The following is a 19,798-nucleotide window of genomic DNA, read 5'->3' on the forward strand; positions in this document are numbered from 1 at the left end:
AAAATAATATTAATAGTAATAATTCACCTTCTAAAATTTTGTATTTTTAACCTATAATAAAAAGTATAACAAAGCTAAAAATTTGTATGTTAAAACCCCCTAAAATATTTACATAGAAGAAGTGACAAAAAAAATTAAATATTATCAAAAATTAGGTGCTCATAATGAACATAGGTCCTAAAATGAGTAATTAAACAATATAAGTGATACATTTTTTTTATAACAATTAAACTTATAATGTGATTTTAATGATATATGATTTCACCTAATACCAATTGATAAACATAAAAATAAGTGATGGAAATTAACAATAATGTAAAGCAAACCAATATTTGGACAGAGCATTCGAACTAGTACACCCTCGAGCTAGTTGTGCAATGACAGTTAATAGGCTCGTATGGTGATTTGGGACTTAGGCATATATACGAATTTGGATTTGGAGGTCCACAGGTTGATTTGGTGCATTTTGGAAAAAGTTGAAAAATTAAAAGTTTGGAAGGTTGAATGGTTTGCACGAGAGTTGACTTTATTGAAATCATGTTCGATTTTGGTTCCAAGAGTTGGAATAGGTCCATTGTGTCATTTATAACTTGTGTGCAAAATTTGAGGTCAATAGGTGTTGGTTTGATATGGTTCGACAATGATTTTAGAAGTTAAAAATTCATTAGTTTCATTAGGCTTGAATTGGGCTGTGATTCGTAATTTTGATGTTGTTTGATGTGATTTGAGGCTTCTATTAAGTTCATGTTGTAATTGAAGACCTGTTGGTATATTTGGTTGAGGTCCTAGGGGCCTCGGGTGAGTTTCAAATGGTTAACGAGTTGATATTTAGACTTAGAGCATTGCTGAAGGGTTTTGGATTGTTGGTGTAATCGCACCTACGGTGGGCATGGCCATAGTGTGACGCTTCAGGTGCAACTGGAGGGACACAGAAGTGGAATAGGGCCTGGCTAAGGGAAATTTTGCAGGTGCAAACTACGATGGGAGTTCCGCAGAAGCAGATTTTAACTTGAGGGGCCAGGGACTGCAGATGCTGATGGGTTCCACAAGTGTGGAGGCATAGAAGTGCGAGTAGTACTGTAGAAGCGGACCCATAGAAGCGGGAGTTTTGGCTGCAAAAGCGGCAGGTTTGAGTTTAAGTGGAGGCAGATGAAGAAAGATATAGTTGGGTTTGTAGCTCGGTGCCTCAATTGTCAGCAGGTTAAGTATGAGCACCAGAGACCAGATGAGTTGCTTCAGCAGATAGAGATTCCGCAGTGGAAGTGGGAGCGGATCACCATGGACTCCGTAGTTGGCCTCCCATGGACTTTGAGGAAGTTCGATGCCATTTGGGTGATTGTGGATCGGCTGACCAAGTCCGTACACTTCATCCCTGTGTATACTACTTATTCTTCGGAGCAGTTGGCAAAGATTTATATCTGGGAGATTGTTCGTCTGCATGGTATTCCAGTTTTCATCATTTTAGATAGAGACACTCAGTTCACATCACGGTTCTAGAGGGTTTTACAGCATGAGTTAGGTACTCGGGTGGAGTTGAGTACAACATTTCACCCTTAGATGGATGGACAGTCCGAGCGCACTATTCAGACTCTTGAGGATATGCTTTGTCACACCTTCTTTTTCCTACACCCCCCGGAAGGGGTATAAGGGAGTTTGTTTCCAACTTAAAGTGACAATCGAAACGGGATTATTTATTTAAGAATCAAAATCTCCACTTGGGATAATTTATGGTGTCCCAAGTCACCAGTTTAAATCCCGAATCGAGGAAAGATTGACTCTGTTTTATAGTCCGTGAACACAGAAATCCGGGTAAAGAATTTTGTTAACTCGAGGAAAGGTGTTAGGTACCCCCGAATTCCGTGGTTCTAGCACGGTTGCTTAAACTATCATAATTGGCCTATTGTCTAATTTTAATACATGTTTTAACCTATGATTCAATTTTAACTTTATAACCGCTTTTATTTAATAATTATTTTTTAGGAAAAAGATTCAGCGTCATCTAAAACACGTCTCGAATCACGTCACATAAATGCACCCGCGGTCCACGACACATTTTATCTAACATTGTTGAGATTTGAATTTGGGTCACATAAATGTGCACCCGAGTTTAGGAAAACTAGTTTTTAAATAGCGCGCCTAAAGCAACTACGCATTCGCAAATTTGCGAGGGCCATGGAAATTCAACTAAATGGCACGCCTCGGTTTCTAAAGATTCAAAATTAATTAAATAAGGGCCATGGATTTTGAGATTTTATTTGGCTCATAGAAACATAACAAAATGAAAGCAGTAGCAGTCTTCTACAACCCAAGCCTCCTTTCTTAATTAATCATAAAGTCCACGTATCTTAGCAATCCAATTGGTCAAACTCTATTCTTTCTAAATTAATTCAAAAACAGTAAAAATAAGTGTCCCAATTCACTCTGAAATATCGTAACCAAACCAACCACCATGGCAAGTCACATCACCATAATTGAACATACAATAAGTAATAAATAGGGACGGAGCTACAATACATAAAAAGATCGACCAAGTCGTTATAAGGGCCCATCTCTATGGTGCCGTACAGTTCTAGGTTATAGCATATTCGAGTTCTTATGTTTCACCAAGGCTTTTCTTTGTAGTGCCCGAACCAACATTAGACGACCAGACCTACAATAGCACGAGTAGTTTTGAGGCATTGTAAACTACCAAGGGCTACAAACCTCTCTCAGAGATCTAGGAATTCCCAAAAATAATATTTATGTAAACCTATTTAATAATGAAATTGAAAACAATAATAATTCTCCATCATTCTTATCAAATAGTTCTATCAAGTTATATGAAATAAATTTCAGCAATCCATGATATTAAGAAAACATATACAAGTCATGAAGGGATGAGATATGATTTATGAGACAATGAATCAGACTATTATTGTACAATTAAACAGGATAATCTTATATATACGTCTCCATAATTCTAATGAATAATGTGAGCGAGCTCACTCGCTTCAATCAAAATCCACATTAACGTTCTATGTGGCTTAAGCCTAACTCGTGATATGATATTTGTGAGAGGACAACTTTAGTAAGAGTATTGTCTCAACTGACCTTAGTTCTTCCTTTGAGTATCCTCGTTGCTTCAATCCAAAAGATTCAACTTCTCAAATCAATCTATACACAATTACATCAAGAATCAATATTAGAAGCTCCAAGATTTCCAAGTTTAGAAACCCTGGGTTTGACTCTTCTGACTCTCTAGGGTTCATCGTTCATAAGTATCTTTTTTAGTAGTAGTTTATTAGAACAAATATCAACCCTAAACCTTTCTAATAATCATGGTTGAAAGGAGTTACGAAGCTTACCTTGAATTACAAAACCCTAGGTTAGTGGAGAGATCTTGTTCTTGAGTTTTTGTTGAGTATCTAACAATTTCAAGATGGAATAATGTTATAATTGATGTTTGAAAGTAGTATTCTAGCATTAATCGCATTGAAAACTCACCTTAGCTAGTATGAGAACCCTAGGATGACTTGAGGATGAGAAGAGAGGTTTAATTTTTGAAGAATGAAGCTATTTTCTCTTTACCCGTCCCTTTTATCTCAATTCCACGCCTTGGGTGCTATAGTTGTGTTCTTACCTTGGATATTTCTATTTTGTCCCAAACTACTTTTCCCTATTTTCTATGTCATACCACCTCCTAAACCTAAAATATAAAATATAGTTATACATATTTTCTCGTATTTGAAAATCCTTTTGTCCAACTTAAAGCTTGTACTAGAACAAAATTTGTTTTAGTGCAGAAATCTCTGGGGTTTTACAGTTCGGCCTAATATATACATATACATATGTATATATATATGTATATGAGTAAATTTTTCAACACAAATATAGAGTTGGGGAAAAAGTCATTAGGTTCGCCTGAACCCGCACTTACTACTGTAGCTTCGCCCTGCATTTAGCTCTTACGGCTAATTGACAGTTTATTAAATTAATAATTTCATAAATTTAATATTAAATTTTTTTTATTTGAACTACGTAGAAAATCCTAATATTTAGGAATTAGAGTACTTTGAAACCTACTGAAATTTTATTTATTAAATCCGAAAACATTCTTGGCCCGAAGTATATTCTCAATCCTAAATAATAATTCTGTAAATACTAATCGAATTGTGTTGCTCCCAAATGCACACACAAGTATACGTGGTCGACAAGTAATACAATGATAAGTTGAGTGTCGAACCCATAGAGACTTGTATAAACTACTCACTAAATCACTAAAATTGTTATTCAATCCAGCTAAAATCAAAATCCAATAATATGATTATATTATACTACTATTCAAAATAATAACTAAATTATCAAGTAACGAGTTGATTGTTGTGTATTCAGTAGAGACAAGTATTCCAGGGTTGTGATTGATTAACCATTCGTATTGTGTTCTAATTAACTCTCCTTTTCATATAATTCACTCATGGTCGCTAATTAATCGATAAATGCTCTCATAGCTTTCTCCCGAAGTACTACTCACCTATTCTCAATAGATTAATGCCTATATTCCTATGAAATCAATCTATTAAGAATGCATTAAGATTACGATATTTAATTAAGCACGGTGACTAGGTATATTCCTATCTTAACCACAAATCCGCTCCCCCTAAGGGTTAAGATCAAGCTCTCTTCAATTCTTCTCTAATCTAAACACGGTTTTCCCAAGCATAGCATAGATAGTAAATAGAACCTAACTGCTGACCAGACAATTAAGCAATTAATCACAGAATAGAAGAAACAACTATATATTGGTGAATTATAATCAAGGTCAACTAATATCAAACAACAATATTCATATCTAAATCACAACTATCACGACCCATTTCCATAACAGATCGTGATGGCACCCAATACCATTGTCAGGCCAAGCCAACGCGGAAGTATTAGTAAATTCTTATTTTACTTACCCAAAACAGTTACAACATTTTCTTAATTTGCAATTGAAGTCAGGTGATAATACACAATATTCGATAATAATTATACAACCCAAATGAAACGTCTACTAATGTGTGTGTCAAGACGTGATGTCACAAGTTGTGGGCAACTAGTAGAATATACAAAAGAATAAATCCATCCTACTGTCCGAAATAGAATAGACAGCAAAAATAAATAAAGAGAGACTCTATCAAGCTGCTGAACGGCACAGGAAGGGGCAGCTCACCGTGGAAGTCCCGGACTATGAATCAGGGGCGCGCACCAGACTGATAGCCAGATGTACCTGCCTCAGATCTTGTACAATTAAGTACACACTACTAGAAAATGACTTTATTGGAACAGTTATTGTGCAACGGTTTTGTAACTGTTACAATAGATCATATATTAGAACGGTTAGACCGTCCTAATAGAGTCAAAAGGTTTTTGGGACACTTATGAAGAACAAACATTCCAATAGTATAATAACCGTTGCTATAAGTGAATATATGGAGACGGTTTGTAAAAGCGATACCATAGAGTTACCTGTGGGAACGGTTTTATAAAATAAAAGTATATTGGGACAGTTTACTTTTCCCTCCTATATTTTTATTAAAAACATTGACCCCACTAATATTTTATAACTCTTTAATATTTGACATAGAAGGTTCTGTCACTCTCTCTAAACTCAGTCTCAAAATTAAACCTTGAACACCGTCTCTCTCAACCTCAACCTAGAACACATCGACCTCACCATCAATGGACTCTGTCGGCCAGCTCCGGTGACGGACGGCAACTGCCGGTGATTGACGACCAGTTTCGGCTAACATACGAGCAATCTCCGAGGTAGGCTATCGATTTTCCCCTGTTTGATGTTTGTATAACTATTCAATTTTCTCTTTCTTTTTTCCCTTATGTTTTCTTTAATTTGGCGTTTGGATTTCTTCTCCTTAAGAATAGGAGCGCTTTTGGCCTCAGTTGCATCGTCGTTTTCGACTCCAATGGCGTTGTTGTTATTGTTGTTGTTTGAAGGTCTTTGCTTCTGCTTTGTTTGTATTACATGATACATTTGTGATTCTAGTTTGCAAAATTGGGGGATTTATTTGTTAGGTTTTGATTTTCTGTTTGAAACCATGAGATTTTCTTTATTCGATGTTTGCTATCGATGTTTGCTTTCTTGGTTATTCAAAAACATTGTTTCGCTGCTCTTTTTTTGCTTTCTCTGGTAATATTTTGGGGGCTTTTTTCTTTCTCGAGTAATTTTTTCTTTCGCTGCTCCTATTTTTGCTGCTCCTATTTTCGCTGCTCCTTTTTCTTTCTCCTTATCTCTCCTTTTTTCTTTCTCCGGTAATATTCAGAAAAATCATTTCGCTGCCCCAATTTCTTTGGTAATAGTTTCTTTATTCGATGTTTGCTATAGATATTCGATCTTTGCTGTGATTTCTAGTTTGTAAAATTGGGGGATTTATTTGTTAGGTTTTGATGTTCTGTTTGAAACCATGGGATTTTTGTTCGATGTTTGCTATCGATGTTCGATCTTCCCTGTTCGCTTTCTTGGTTATTCAGAAAAATCTTTTCGCTGCTCCTTTTTTCTTTCTCTGGTAATATTTTTGATAAACATATTCTTTTACTTCTGTTCAATTATGCTTGTGTTGCTTTCACTTAAAATTGTGAGATTCGTTCATGTCTGTGCTTTAGTCTAATGGGTAAGTGTTTGCCTTCACGTCTATTAGACATTGGGGTTATTCTTCTCAGACAAATTGCTTGCCTTTCTGAATATACAGATTCAAGAAAAATTGATACAGATTGAAGAAAAATTGCTATTTGAATGATGATGCAATTTTTATTTGTAAAAAGAAAAGGAATTATATATTGATGTCCTTTCGTCATTTCAAGAGTGTTTCTACCTTTTCTGGTTCTTTAATTTATGAACCTTATTTCCAAAATCACTTAGTCAAAGCTTCACTTAAATAGTATCGAAAACTTTTACAAAATTATTTTACTACATACCTTATGATACACGTGCAACGCACGTGCCGAGAGACTAGTCATACTATTCTAAAAGTGGGAAGGTCCTAAAGTCAAAGTTGAATTATCAAAATATCCATCAAAAACTAAATGGCTATTTTACCCTTCTCTTAATTTTATCCAACAAATTATTAATAAGGCTGTTATCAGCCAAATAGTCTGAATGAGGGTACTAAAGAGTTGTAACAGATAAGGGTAACGAAGAGTTGCATCATAGCTAAGAATCCAATAATTGTCCCCTTGTTCACTTCTGTACATCGAGTCTCTGATTTCTTTTACCAGAATTCTGTCTTTCTAGCTTATTTTGCTTGCTAAGTTTCACCTGTTGCTTTCTTAATTTGTCTCATCTTCATTGCATATTCTTTCTTATTCAGTGAAGAATTGATAAAATCATAATTGCTCAATAGCTTGCATGACTGCATAACCAACAGAAGCATGGAAAGCATATAAATTTTCATGCATTTTCCCTTGATGACATTGCCTCTAAGGAATTATAAACTTACTGGAGTATCTCCAACGACAACAATGTTCACTCTTTGACCAGTGACCTCACAAAGTGATTATGTTCTCTTCTTTTTTTATCCTTAATGTCTATATCAATTGAATCATTTGGTTCAAGATTCTCATGATTTCCTTTATATGATCTCTGCAGTTTTAATTAATTTAAATTGTTAATATAATGGGGCATGATCTTACAATTATTTGTCTTAAAATAGAAATAGTAAGGTTTGAATATTGTAGAAAAGAGTAATCAACCTTAAGAAGACAATTATACCAAGCTAACTGATATCAGAATGTATAAAGGATATGGAAAGATCACAAATAGCTAGAAGAACAGACATAGAGTTGGTCGAAAAATCTATTTTTTTTTATTCAGAAAATATCTGAAGATTACACGAGAATACTAGCTTTTGGTACATTTATGTCTTTCCTCTCTTGGACATCGTCAAACCTTTGCCTTCTTATTTTTTCTCAGGGTGCTGCTCGCAAATTAGCTACACAGAGAAAGAATATAGAGGTCGTTGAATCTGTTGGTGTAGCAGCGAAGCGAGTGAAGCTGCCAGCCTATTTAATTAAAAAAGAAGGGATCATTGCACTTTTATTAAAACACGACCAGCAGCAACAGCGACTAGCGTTCCCTTTTCAACTTCAACAGAGATTCAGTGGCAACAGGTATGTGATGATTTCTTCCTCCTCCTCCTCCTCCTTCTCCTCCTCCTTCTCCTCCTCCTTCTTCTTCTTCTTCTTATTCTTCTTCAGCGTCCAAATAGCAGTGAAATACTGGCGAATTTTTTTTACCTTCGATTCTTCTTTCTAAGTCTTCTCCTCTTCGCTAAAATGCTGCCTAGTTCTTCTTTCATTGTTTTTATGCCGCCCAGTTTTAACAGAATGGTATATTGCCCTTCCTCTGAATATCATAAGGAGGTTCAACTTCGGAATACATGTTAGGAGGTTCAACTTCGGAATTCATGGTTAGGAGCAGTTTTCTAAGTATTTCCCACTGATGATATGTATCTATTAAGTTATTATTTTCTGGGGGTGAACTGGGGTGCAAAAGACACTATTCATTACTAACTAGTAAGGGGCTGCAAGATGAACTAGGGTGCAAAAGGCACAATTTCTCAGTTGAAAAAGCTACCTAAATGCACAACCACAGGGCCTTGAGCTTACTAATCCCAAAAGCTGGTGTACATATCAGAAAGATGTACATATCAGAAAGGTGAAAAAGCTACAAGTATGCTTATATCTTTTTTGTTGAAACTTTATAAAATTAAAGCATCATAGTAAACCATTTAATACAACTAAATGTAATGAAACTGGCTCTCCCTAGTTTCCAAATGGTGCAGTATGAAACCTAATGATGCAGAAAAAGCAGATTGATTCCTTTTCTCCAGTAAGTCCTTAAATCCAAAGTCCAAGCAATTCCTTTTAAAAGCCAGATCCAAAATCTGTGGTTTCATTTGGATGCTACGTTCTCTGATGGCACTGCTCCCCTCATTGACTATTGATTTTATCACGCTCAAAATGAAATGGAAGAAACTAGTGCTTAGTGAGTCCGTAGATGCATTTGCATCTATCATGGGGCCTGGACATCCGGGACGCCTGAGATTGTATGGACGAGGGGTTACAAGAATTCTTTGAGAGGGAAAGTAGGATGTTTTGAATCCTCTTCAAATACTACAAATTATCTACAAAAAATGGAGGAGAATATACAAAGAATGGAGGAAAAAATTGAGGAACAAAAGGCAACTATCCGTCAAGAAGTTGTTGCAGATGTCCTTGCACGACTTCAGTGTTCAGGAATTGATATTGATGCTAACATTATTCTAGCGGCATTGGGTGATAATTCTCTAGGAGAAGCTTCTTTTGCACAACAAGCAACTTTACAACCAATCCGTCGTCCATCTACTAATATCAACAAAGAAGGCCAACTCATTCCAGGTATTAATATTGCTTATTTAAAATGAAAAAAGTACTGATTTAATATTGCATGAAATAAAGCGGGGCTGTTCTTTTGCTAAGAAATAAACGACTATCTTTCTGTTTTTTTTAGGTTATTCAATTTAGAATTATACTTGTTGATACCAAGAACTATATATGCTAGGATATATATTACGCTTTGCAAACTTCTCCAGAATGATGAATTGCATTGCTATATTCTAGTTGCCATTCTGAGTTTAGAATTCATGTGCATATTTTATCTGCTGCTATTCTAGAGATGCTCGCACTATCTTCATCCAAATTATCAAACTTCCTTATATATGAATATGATTTACCTTAGCTGGAATGACAGTGGATAAATAGCATTCATTTCACAGATGTTTGAACTGTTTGAACAATTGACGATGGTGGCAGATTTTTGTATTATTACGCTTTGCAAACTTATTGACAGTGGATATATGTTAGGTGCATAGTATCAATAAGCCTAAGCCCATACCCAAAACCCCTAATTCCCTAATCCCTTAAACTTTAGACTTAGAGGCTTGAGACAGACAAGAAAAGCTGCTATCTGCTCAAAACCCCCCTTTCCCTTTCTATTTTCTAATAATTTCTAACGTAGACTTCTTTCAAAAATTTCAAGTTTACTTGGTTGCTGCGGATTCACGAATCATGACTACTCTGTTGAGCGTGATTGCCTTGGAACTGGCTCCTTCTATGAGGGTAATGAATCTGGTGGAGAATATGGAGTGCTAGCTCGTACTGAAGAGTAGCTTGTACATGTGCACATTTTTTCAATTAAAGATCTTGGTTGATCTTAATTTGTCTAGTTTCTATAGTGAATGAAGATGACTTCATTGTTTTTTAATTCTTTTTTCTGTTTTTTTTTTTTTTTTTTGATTTTTCATAATTTAGAAATACCTTAGAAGTTATGAAAAAGATAAAGAAAAAAAACTTTAGAAGTTATAGACAAAGATGTTGAAGCTTGATCATTAAAAATAAATCAAGATATTCAGTTTGGGATGTGAAAGAGAGATGAGCAAGTTACATTCGTAAAGAAAGCTTACTTGCAGCATATTTGTTGAAAACTCGAAAGCACCTGAATCATTTATATTAGAATACTCTCTTCCGTCAACTTAAGTGTTTATACTTAAGTGTTCTGTTTTCTATAGTTTCTGCATAAGTAAATATAACAGTTCTATATTTTATACGTTTTCTAGGATAATAGGATTTACCTCTACAAGTTTCTGCATATGGTTCGGCATATAGTAGTTGTTCTAATTTTCTATGGTTTCTGCATTGCTTCAGAAATTGAGAAGTGAGAAACAACCATATTAGTTTCTGCAGGGATGTTTGAACTAAGCAAATTACCATTGAGCAGTAGTTCTGTTTCCAATTTCCATGACTGACAGTGGGAGTTCTTCAAAATGATGTTTTGAGCAGGTTGAAAATTTTGGAATAGTCATTTTTACAAAGGAAACTTTGCCAAAAAATTTAAGAATTTAGAGAGTTTGAAAATTTTCAAGTTATCAAATTGGTCATTCAATTACTTTGTGATTCAATTATCCTAAAATTTTTGTTTAATTATTTCTCATTGTGTTTTGTAGGTGCAGTGATTGCAGATGAAAGCAGTGACGAAGACCTTACTTGAGTGTTATTGATCGTTGTTAGACTTTCTATTATTATGTTTAAGGATATTTTAGTTTAGAACTTTTTGTATACAAACTCATCTATTTTGACTTTTGAATTGTTTGACCAAACAATGTATCCATATTTTGTTTTTGTATATGGATAATGCTAGTTGGATATGGTGTAAACAATTTCATAGAATAGGAAACTATTTCTCATTTTGCTTCCATAAATATCAGAAATTACAAGTTGTTGCAATAGAGAATATAACCGTTCCAATAGATCTAGCAAATAATAAGAGCAGCCCTTTATAACTGTTCCAATATGTTATAATATCTGTTGCAATAGGGGTACTGATAATTGTTTCAATATATCACACAAACCGTTGCAATATATCATGAAAACCGTTGCAATAGACTTAAAAAAATCAGCTGTATTATTTTACCAGGATGGTTTATAACCGTCCCAAATGAAAAGGAAACCGTTTCTGTAGATAGAATAGTGGTAGCAGTACAAACCGTTCCAATACCCTATCTATGGAGACGGTTTGTAAACTGTTGCAAATAACCGTTCCAGTAGACCTATTGTAACACTGAATCCCGGAACGCGTCCAAATCCGTCCCATTAGCCCTATAAGGACGGTTAGCTTATTTATTGTAACGGTTTTCGAAAGGTTGCCATAGCTCCAATTTCTAGTAGTGACAGAAGTGTAGTATGAGTACATAAACAATATGTACCCCGTAATTATCCCGCCTAATCTCGAAAAGATAGAGATGAGAGGTCGACTTGATACTTACTAAGGTCAAATAATATAATGAAGTATTATGCTAAGCATGAGAGTCACAAATAATCAACAGTTTGTAGCAAGAGGTAATAAGTCATGTTCTTGACAATTTTACAATCAGCCATTTACATTTCAAATATTTAGCAGATCAAGTCATGGATAATATTTCACATGGATATCATGCACACATTATGCCGAGGTCGACGACCCGATCCAACAGAAAATAAACTGTGCACTGCCAGAGGGTCGAATGACGCGAACCATAGATGCATCTATTTCTACCGAGGCGATCGACCCGATCCACAAATATCAATTAATATCAAGGAAACACATGAATGCGCATTTATTTTCAAACAAATTCATACAAGTGTCCAACAAGTGTATACATTCGCAAATATTCCTTTCCAAGTTTCTAGCATACCTTAAGTGATCACATTAGCAAGAAAATATAGAGACATTCACAAATATAGCATGGTACGGGTCCTAGACTACCCGGATAATTAACATAATAGTAGCTAGGCACGGACTCTCGTCACCTAGTGCGCACGTAGCCCCCGCATTTAGTAGCAATTATCCAATTATTACACCTATGAGGATAATTCCCTCTTACAAGGTTAGAAAGGAGACTCACCTCGCTCCAAAGTGCACTTCCAATACCATGGACGAGCCCAAACTCTCAATTTGGAGCCGAATGATCCAAAACTAGTTAAATGAGGTAGGAACTAGTCAATATAAGCTTACAAGATCGAATTCTAGCTATTTAAGCAATTTTCCAACCATTAACAAGTTTCCTAAAATCCGCCCCCGGGCCCACGTGCTCGGATTCCGAAATTTTTTGAAGGAAGTTGTTCTTCATAACCTAAGGATCAATAATATACGATTTCTAATTCATTTCATAATAAATTCCGTGGTTAAATCTAACTTTTGTCAAAACCCTAGGTTTTGCTCTAACCTCTTGATTTTACCTTAATTCTAGTATTTAATCTACCTAAGACACAAGTATTAACCTAAGAATAGGTGGGATAAACTTACCTCAAGATACTAGGTGGAAGTCTTCTCTCAAAAGCTCCTAAAATCGCCAATGGAGGAGTGAAAAGTGGCAAAGAGGGACTTAGAACCCGTATTAAATGAAGCTTACTACTTCAGCGACTTCCGCATCTACGGTCAGGGGACTGCATCTGCGGTCCTACTTCTGCGAGAAATCAAACGCATCTGCAGAACTGGCCAAGTGGGCTGCCACCACTTCTGTGGTCTCGAGGCTGCTTCTGCGGCTTGGGAGCCGCTTCTGCGGTTTGGGTCTGGCCTGCCCTGGGCCGCATCTGTGATAGGCAGACCGCTTCTGTGGTCTCACACCTGCGGTCAACCAACCGCAAGTGCGGTTATGACTGAAGCACTTCTCAAAAATTTCAACTTCACTCGAGCCTCGTCCGATTGACGCTTGGGGCTCCCGGGCCCCGCCTGAACATACCGACAGGTATGAAATCATGAAACGGACCTACTCGAATCTTCGGAACGTTCGAAACAACGCTAAATCTAAGAATCACCCCTAAAACCAATTGAATCAAACATATGAACTTCAAGTTCTTAATTTTCCTTTAACGAGCCAAAACTCCCTTAAACTACTCGGATTGACACCAAATTATGCGGGCAAGTCTTAAATGCTATTTTGGATCTGTACTGGGCCCCGGAACCAACATACGAGCCCGATACTCGTGTGATCAATCATTATTTAGTTTCTTTAAATCCTTAGAATTTCAGTTTAACAATTTTTAATAAAAATTTATTACTCTGGCTAAGGACCTCGGAATTCAATTTCGGGTATACGCCCAGGTCCCATATTTCCTACGGACCCTCCAGGACCGTCAAAACATGAATCTGGGTCCGTTTACTAAAAATGTTGACCAAAATCAAACTTAGCCTTTTAAGAAAATCTTAAGGAATCAAATGAGCATATTTCAACCCAAATCCTTTCAAATTCCCGAACCAACTATCCCCGCGGGTCATAAATGAGTTAAAGCAAGTGCAGGAAGTTTTATTTAAGGGAACAGAGTTCTAAAAGGTAAAATGACCAGTCGGGTCGTTATATTCTCCACCTCTTAAACAAACATTCATCCTCGAACGGGCATAGAAACGTACCTGAAGTGCTGAATAAATGTGGGTATCTGCTCCGCATATCCTCCTCGGACTCCCAGGTCGCCTCCTCGACTGGTTGGCCCCTCCATTGGACCTTTACTGCTGAAATCCTCTTGGATCTTCACTGGCGATCCTGCCTATCAATAACGGCAACTGGATCCTCCTCGTAACTCAGGCTCTCATCCAACTGAATAGTACTGAAGTCCAACACACGGGACAAATCGGCATGATACCTCCGAAGCATGGACACGTGACCGACTGGGTGGACTCCCGATAAACTAGGGGGTAAAGCAAGCTCGTAAGCAACCTCCCCAACTCGTCTCAACACCTCAAATGGGCCAATAAACCTTGGGCTCAGCTTGACCTTCTTCCCGAACCTCATAACACCCTTCATTGGCGAGACTTTCAAGAGGACCTTCTCGCCAACCATAAATGATACATCTCGCGCCTTCTAATCTGTGTAACTCTTCTGTTTGGACTGAGCTGTGCGAAGCCTCTCCTGGATCAACTTTACCTTGTCCAAGGCATCCTGTACCAAATCTGTACCGTATAACTTAGCCTCACCAGGCTCAAACCACCCGATAGGAGAATGACTGCCGAACGTATAAAGCCTCAAATGGAGCCATCTCAATGCTAGACTGATAGCTGTTGTTGTAAGCAAACTCTGCCAAAGGCAAGAACTGATCCCACTATCATCTAAAGTCAATCACACATGCTCTAAGAATGTCCTCCAAGATATGGACTGTCCGCTCCGACTACCCGTCGGTCTGTGGGTGAAATGCTGTGCTAAGCTCCACGCGGGTCCCCAACTCACCCTGAATAGCTCTCCAAAAATGATAAGTGAACTGAGGGCCCCTATCCGATACGATGGAAACAGGTGCACCGTGCAACCAGACTATATCCCGAATCTAAATCTGAGCCAGTCTCTCCGAAGTGTAAGTAGTCACAACCGGTATAATGTGTGCCGACTTGGTCAACCTATCCACGATGACCCACACTGAATCAAACTTCCGCAAGGTCCGGGGCAAGCCAACTACGAAATCCATAGTAATGCGCTCCCACTTCCACTCTGGTATAGGCATCTACTGAAGTAGGCCACCCGGTCTCTGATGCTCGTACTTGACCTGCTGGCAGTTCAAACACTTAGCCACATAATCCACTATGTCTTTCTTCATCCTCCGCCACCAATAATGCTGCCTCAAGTCACGATACATCTTCGTAGCACCCGGATGAATAGAATACCGCGAACAGTGTGCCTCATCTAGTATCCTCTCCCTTAGGCCATCAACATTAGGAACACATAGGCGACCCTGGAGCCATAAAACACCATCCTCGCCAATAGAAATCTCCTTGGCACTACCCTGAAGCATTGTCTCTCTGAGAACTTCCATATGTGGATCATCAAATTGCCGGGCCCTGATCTGCCCCAATAATGAAGACTGAGCAACAACGCACGCAAGAACTCCGTGGGGCTCTGAAATATCCAACCTCACAAGTCTGTTAGCCAAGGACTGGATGTCCAAAGCTAGTGGCCTCTGCTCTACTGTCACCAAGCTACCCAACTCTCTGCTTTCCTGCTTAAGGCATCCACGACCACATTTGCCTTGCCCGGATGATAAAGAATGGTGATGTCATAATCCTTCAGCAACTCAAGCAATCTACGCTGCCTCAAATTGAGATCCCTCTACTTGAACAAGTGCTATAAGCTGCGATGATCAGTATAAACCTCACATGATACCTTGTACAGATAATGCATCCATATATTAAGAGCATGAACAATCGCGGCCAACTCCAAATCGTGCACAGGATAATTCTTCTCATGGATTTTCAGCTGACGCGAAGCATATGCAATAACTCACCCCTCCTACATCAATACACACCCCAATCCGATGCGCGAAGTGTCGTAATATATCGTATACACCCCTAAGCCGGAAGGCAACACAAGAACTGATGTTGTAGTCAAGGTTGTCTTGAGCTTCTGAAAGCTCGCCTCGAAATCATCAGACCAACGGAAGGGAGCACCCTTCAGGTCAATCTAGTCAGAGATGATGCAATAGATGAAATGCCCTGCATGAATCATCTATAATAACCTACTAACCCCATAAAACTCCTGATCTCGTTCATCGAAGTAGGACGTGGCCAACTTTTAACTGCCTCAATCTTCTTGGGGTCCACCTTAATACCCTATCCTGACATAATATGCCCCAAGAATGCCACTGACTCTAGCCAAAACTCACACTTGGAGAACTTAGCATATAGCTTCTGCTCTCGCAAGGTCTGAAGCACTACCCTCAAATGTTGCTCGTGCTCCCCTAGGATACGGGAGTATATCAAGATGTCGTCAATGAAGACGACGACAAATGAATCAATGTAAGGCCTAAATACCCTGTTCATCAAGTCCATGAATGCTGCTGGGGCATTAGTCAAGCCAAAGGACATCACCAGGAACTCATAATGGCCATATCTAGTCCGGAATGCAGTCTTCAGAACATCTGAGTCCCGAATCTTCAGATGATGATACCATGACCTCAAGTCAATCTTGGAGAACACCCTAGCACCCTACAACTGGTCAAACAAGTCATCAATATGAGGAAATGGATACTTGTTCTTGATGGTGACTTTGTTCAACTGGCGGTAATCAATAGTCCCATCCTTCTTCTTCACAAATAACGCTGGTGCACCCCAAGGCGATACACTGGGTCTAACAAACCCCTTTCTAACAACTCCTCAAGCTGCTCCTTCAACTCCTTCAGAGCCATACGGTACGGTGGGATAGATATAGGCTGGGTGCCTGGGGCCAAATCTATACAGAAATCAATATCACGATTTGGTGGCATGCCAGGAAGATCAGAAGGAAACACATCGGCGAACTCTCGAACTACCGGAACTGAATCAATCATCGGAGACTCTACGGTGGTGTCCCGAACATAAGCTAGATAAGACAAACACCCATTCTTGACCATATGTCGAGCCTTCAGAAAAGAGATAACCCGACTAGATGTTTCAACTGTGGAACCCTTCCACTCCAACCTCGGCAGCCCTGGCATTGCTAATGAAACAGTCTTGTCATGACAATCTAGGACGGCATGATATGGAGATAACCAATCCATGCCCAGGATGACCTCAAAATTGATCATATCAAGCAACATGAGATTCGCTCTAGTCTCGAAACCACAGAATGAGACCATGCAGGACCGGTAGATCCGATCCACAACCACATAATCGCCCACAGGAGTGGACACATGAACAGGAGTGCCCCAAGGTTCAAGAGAAATGACCAGGAAACGAGCAAACAAAGAGGAAATAAATAAGTAGACCCTGGATCAAATAATACTGAGGCATCTCTACCGTCGACGAAAATAATACCTGTGATGACGGCATCTGAGGCCAATGCATCTGGCCTAACCGGAAGGGCATAGAATCTAGCCGGACCGCCGGTTGGATGGCCTCCACCTGACTGAGTAGTAGCTGGCTGACCTTTCCCTACCTGGACTCCACCTCTAGGACAGCCCCTACCAGTCTGTCCTCCACTTCTAGGTGGCGGGGCAGCCGATGTTGAAATCATAGGCTACTGCCCCTACTGTACTACCTGGGGCATAGCACTGAAATAAGTATCAGAAGAACCCCGAGGACCTGAATACCTACCGGAGGAACCCTGAATAACTGGCGTGCGATAAGAACTCTCTAGCATGATGCTGAAATAGGGGCGCGCCGGAGCACCCCGAGAAGTTGGTGGTGTTGAATATAGGGGTGTGCTGGGCTGACCCCTCCTAAACTGACCTTTACCGCTAACCGAGGTACTTCTCAACTCTCCGGAGAATCTAGCCCTCTTGTCCTACTGCATCTGCTCTCTACCCCTCAGACGGTAGCCCTCAATCCTTCGAGCAATCTCTACTAGCTGATAAGGAGTCCTCATCTCCACCTCTCAGGCCATGTTGGCCCTAATTCCAGAATGCAACCCTGCAACGAACCTCTGCACCCTCTCTGCATCAGTAGGAAGTATCATCAATGCATGGCGGGATAACTCAAAAAACGTTGCCTCATAGTCGGTCACCGACATCTGACCCTGCTCCAACTGTTCGAACTGATATCGTAGCTCTTTTCCTTCAGAGGGTGGAATATACCTGTCCAGGAATAACTGTGTGAACTGACTCCAAGTGATGAGAGGAGAACTTGCTGTCCTGCCAAGAACATAGGACTGCCACCATCTACGGGCCCTGCCCTCAAGCTGAAAAGTAGTGAAGTCAACCCCATGCGACTCCAATATCCATATGTTGTGTAGTCTGTCCCTGTACCTATCTATAAAGTCCTGGGCATCCTCATGATGCTCACCCCCGAAGATAGGAGGGTGAAGTCTATTCCATCCGTCCAATAACTTCTGCGGGTCGCCGTCCACAGCTGGTCTGGGCTGGGGTGCCACCGTAGCAACTGGCTGGGCCCCATCTGCGAGTAGTGCACTCAGAGTCTGATACACTGCAACTGCGTGTCCAGGAGCTTGAGCAGTAGGGTCTGTGCTCCCCGTATTGCCTGTGATGTAGCTGGATCAGATGGAAATAAACCAGCCTAAGTCATAGAATCCATAAACCGCAACATATGACTCATGACCTCCTAAAAATCCAGTGTTGTCATAAAGTTTGCCGGGTAGGCTCAACTGCGGGCAACTCGCCCTACTCCTCGATGATAGGATCTCCCACAGGATCTGCTGGTGGTACTACTGGGATAAATCTGGGACGCCCTCGTCCCCTACCTTGGGCCGGTGCCCTCCCTCGGCCTCTGCCTCAGCCTCTCGCAATGGGGGGATCAGCTCCTCCCGAGTCTGGAACATCAGCCGTACGTGTCCTTACCATCTTTGAGAGAATAGAAGAAGGAAATTTAGTATACCAACCACTACACGATAGGAAATGAATAAAGAGTAGTTTTCCTAACACCCTATAGCCTCTTGAAGATAAATACAGACATCTCCGTACCGATCCGCAAAACTCTATTAGGTTTGCCCATGAATTGTGAGACCTACGTGAACCTAGTGCTCTGATACCACGTTGTCACGACCCATTTCCATAATAGATCGTGATGGCGCCCAACACCGTTGTGAGGCAAGTCAACGCGGAAGTATTAGTAAATTCTTATTTTACTTGCCCAAAACAGTTACAAAATTTTCTTAATTTGTAATTGAAGTTAGGTGATAATACTTAATATTCGATAATAATTATTCAACCCAAAAGAAATGTCTACTAATGTGTGTGCCAAGATGTGGTGTCACAAGTTGTGGGCAACTAGTAGAATATACAAGAGAATAAATCCATCCTACTGTCCGAAATAGAATAGACAACAAAAATAAATAAAGAGAGATTCCATCAAGTTGTTGAACGACACAGGAAGGGGCAACTCACCGTAGAAGTCCCAGACCATGAAATAGGGGTGCGCACCAGATTGATAGCCATATGTACCTACCTCAGATCCTGTACAATTAAGTACAGAAATGTATTATGAGTACATAAACAATATGTACCCCGTAAGTATCCCGTCTAATATCTAAGAGGTAGAGACGAGAGGTAGACTTGATACTTACTAAGGTCAAATAATATAATGAAGCAACATGGGAGTCACAAATAATCAATAGTTTGTAGCAAGAGGTAATAAGTCATGTTCTTGACAATTTTAAGATTAGCCGTTTACATTTCAAATATTTAGCAGATCAAGTCATGGATAAGATTTCACATAGATATCATGTGCACATTATGCCGAGGTCGACGGTCTGATCCAACAGAAAATAAATTATGCACTGTCAGAGGGTCGATGGCGCGAACCATAGATGCATCTATTTCTACCAAGGTGATCGGCCCG

General features: G+C 39.4%; 1 protein-coding gene across 6 annotated transcripts; it reads left to right on the top strand.

Annotated features, from left to right (window-relative positions):
- Positions 1-5,543: 5,543 nt before the first annotated feature.
- Positions 5,544-11,252, top strand: LOC107793386 (uncharacterized). Of its 6 annotated transcripts, none has more exons than XR_012703721.1 (4): positions 5,544-5,787; positions 7,946-9,411; positions 10,717-10,851; positions 11,016-11,252. XR_012703721.1 is itself a non-coding variant. In XM_075240763.1 (4 exons), the coding sequence occupies exons 2-3, from the start codon at positions 9,168-9,170 to the stop codon at positions 10,815-10,817; spliced, it is 306 nt and encodes a 101-aa protein (XP_075096864.1). In that variant the 5' UTR covers positions 5,545-5,787; positions 7,946-9,167; the 3' UTR covers positions 10,818-10,851; positions 11,016-11,252. The 6 variants fall into 6 exon arrangements, 5 of the variants coding, with proteins under 5 accessions (XP_075096864.1, XP_075096862.1, XP_016471214.1 ...); XM_075240763.1 differs by having other exon boundaries at positions 5,545-5,787; positions 10,756-10,851; XM_075240761.1 differs by lacking the exon at positions 11,016-11,252 and having other exon boundaries at positions 5,545-5,787; positions 7,946-8,142; positions 8,392-9,411; positions 10,052-10,851.
- Positions 11,253-19,798: the final 8,546 nt, after the last annotated feature.

The sequence above is a fragment of the Nicotiana tabacum genome, chromosome 20, assembly GCF_000715075.1.
Source record: "Nicotiana tabacum cultivar K326 chromosome 20, ASM71507v2, whole genome shotgun sequence".
NCBI lineage: Eukaryota > Viridiplantae > Streptophyta > Magnoliopsida > Solanales > Solanaceae > Nicotiana > Nicotiana tabacum.

Excerpts from the sequence above, each read along its gene's own strand:
- LOC107793386 (XM_016615727.2), top strand. The coding sequence starts at position 9,168 with ATGGAGGAGAATATACAAAGAATGGAGGAAAAAATTGAGGAACAAAAG. Across the intron at positions 9,412-10,051 it reads AGAAGGCCAACTCATTCCAG|TTTACTTGGTTGCTGCGGAT; the intron begins GTATTAATATTG and ends AAAAATTTCAAG.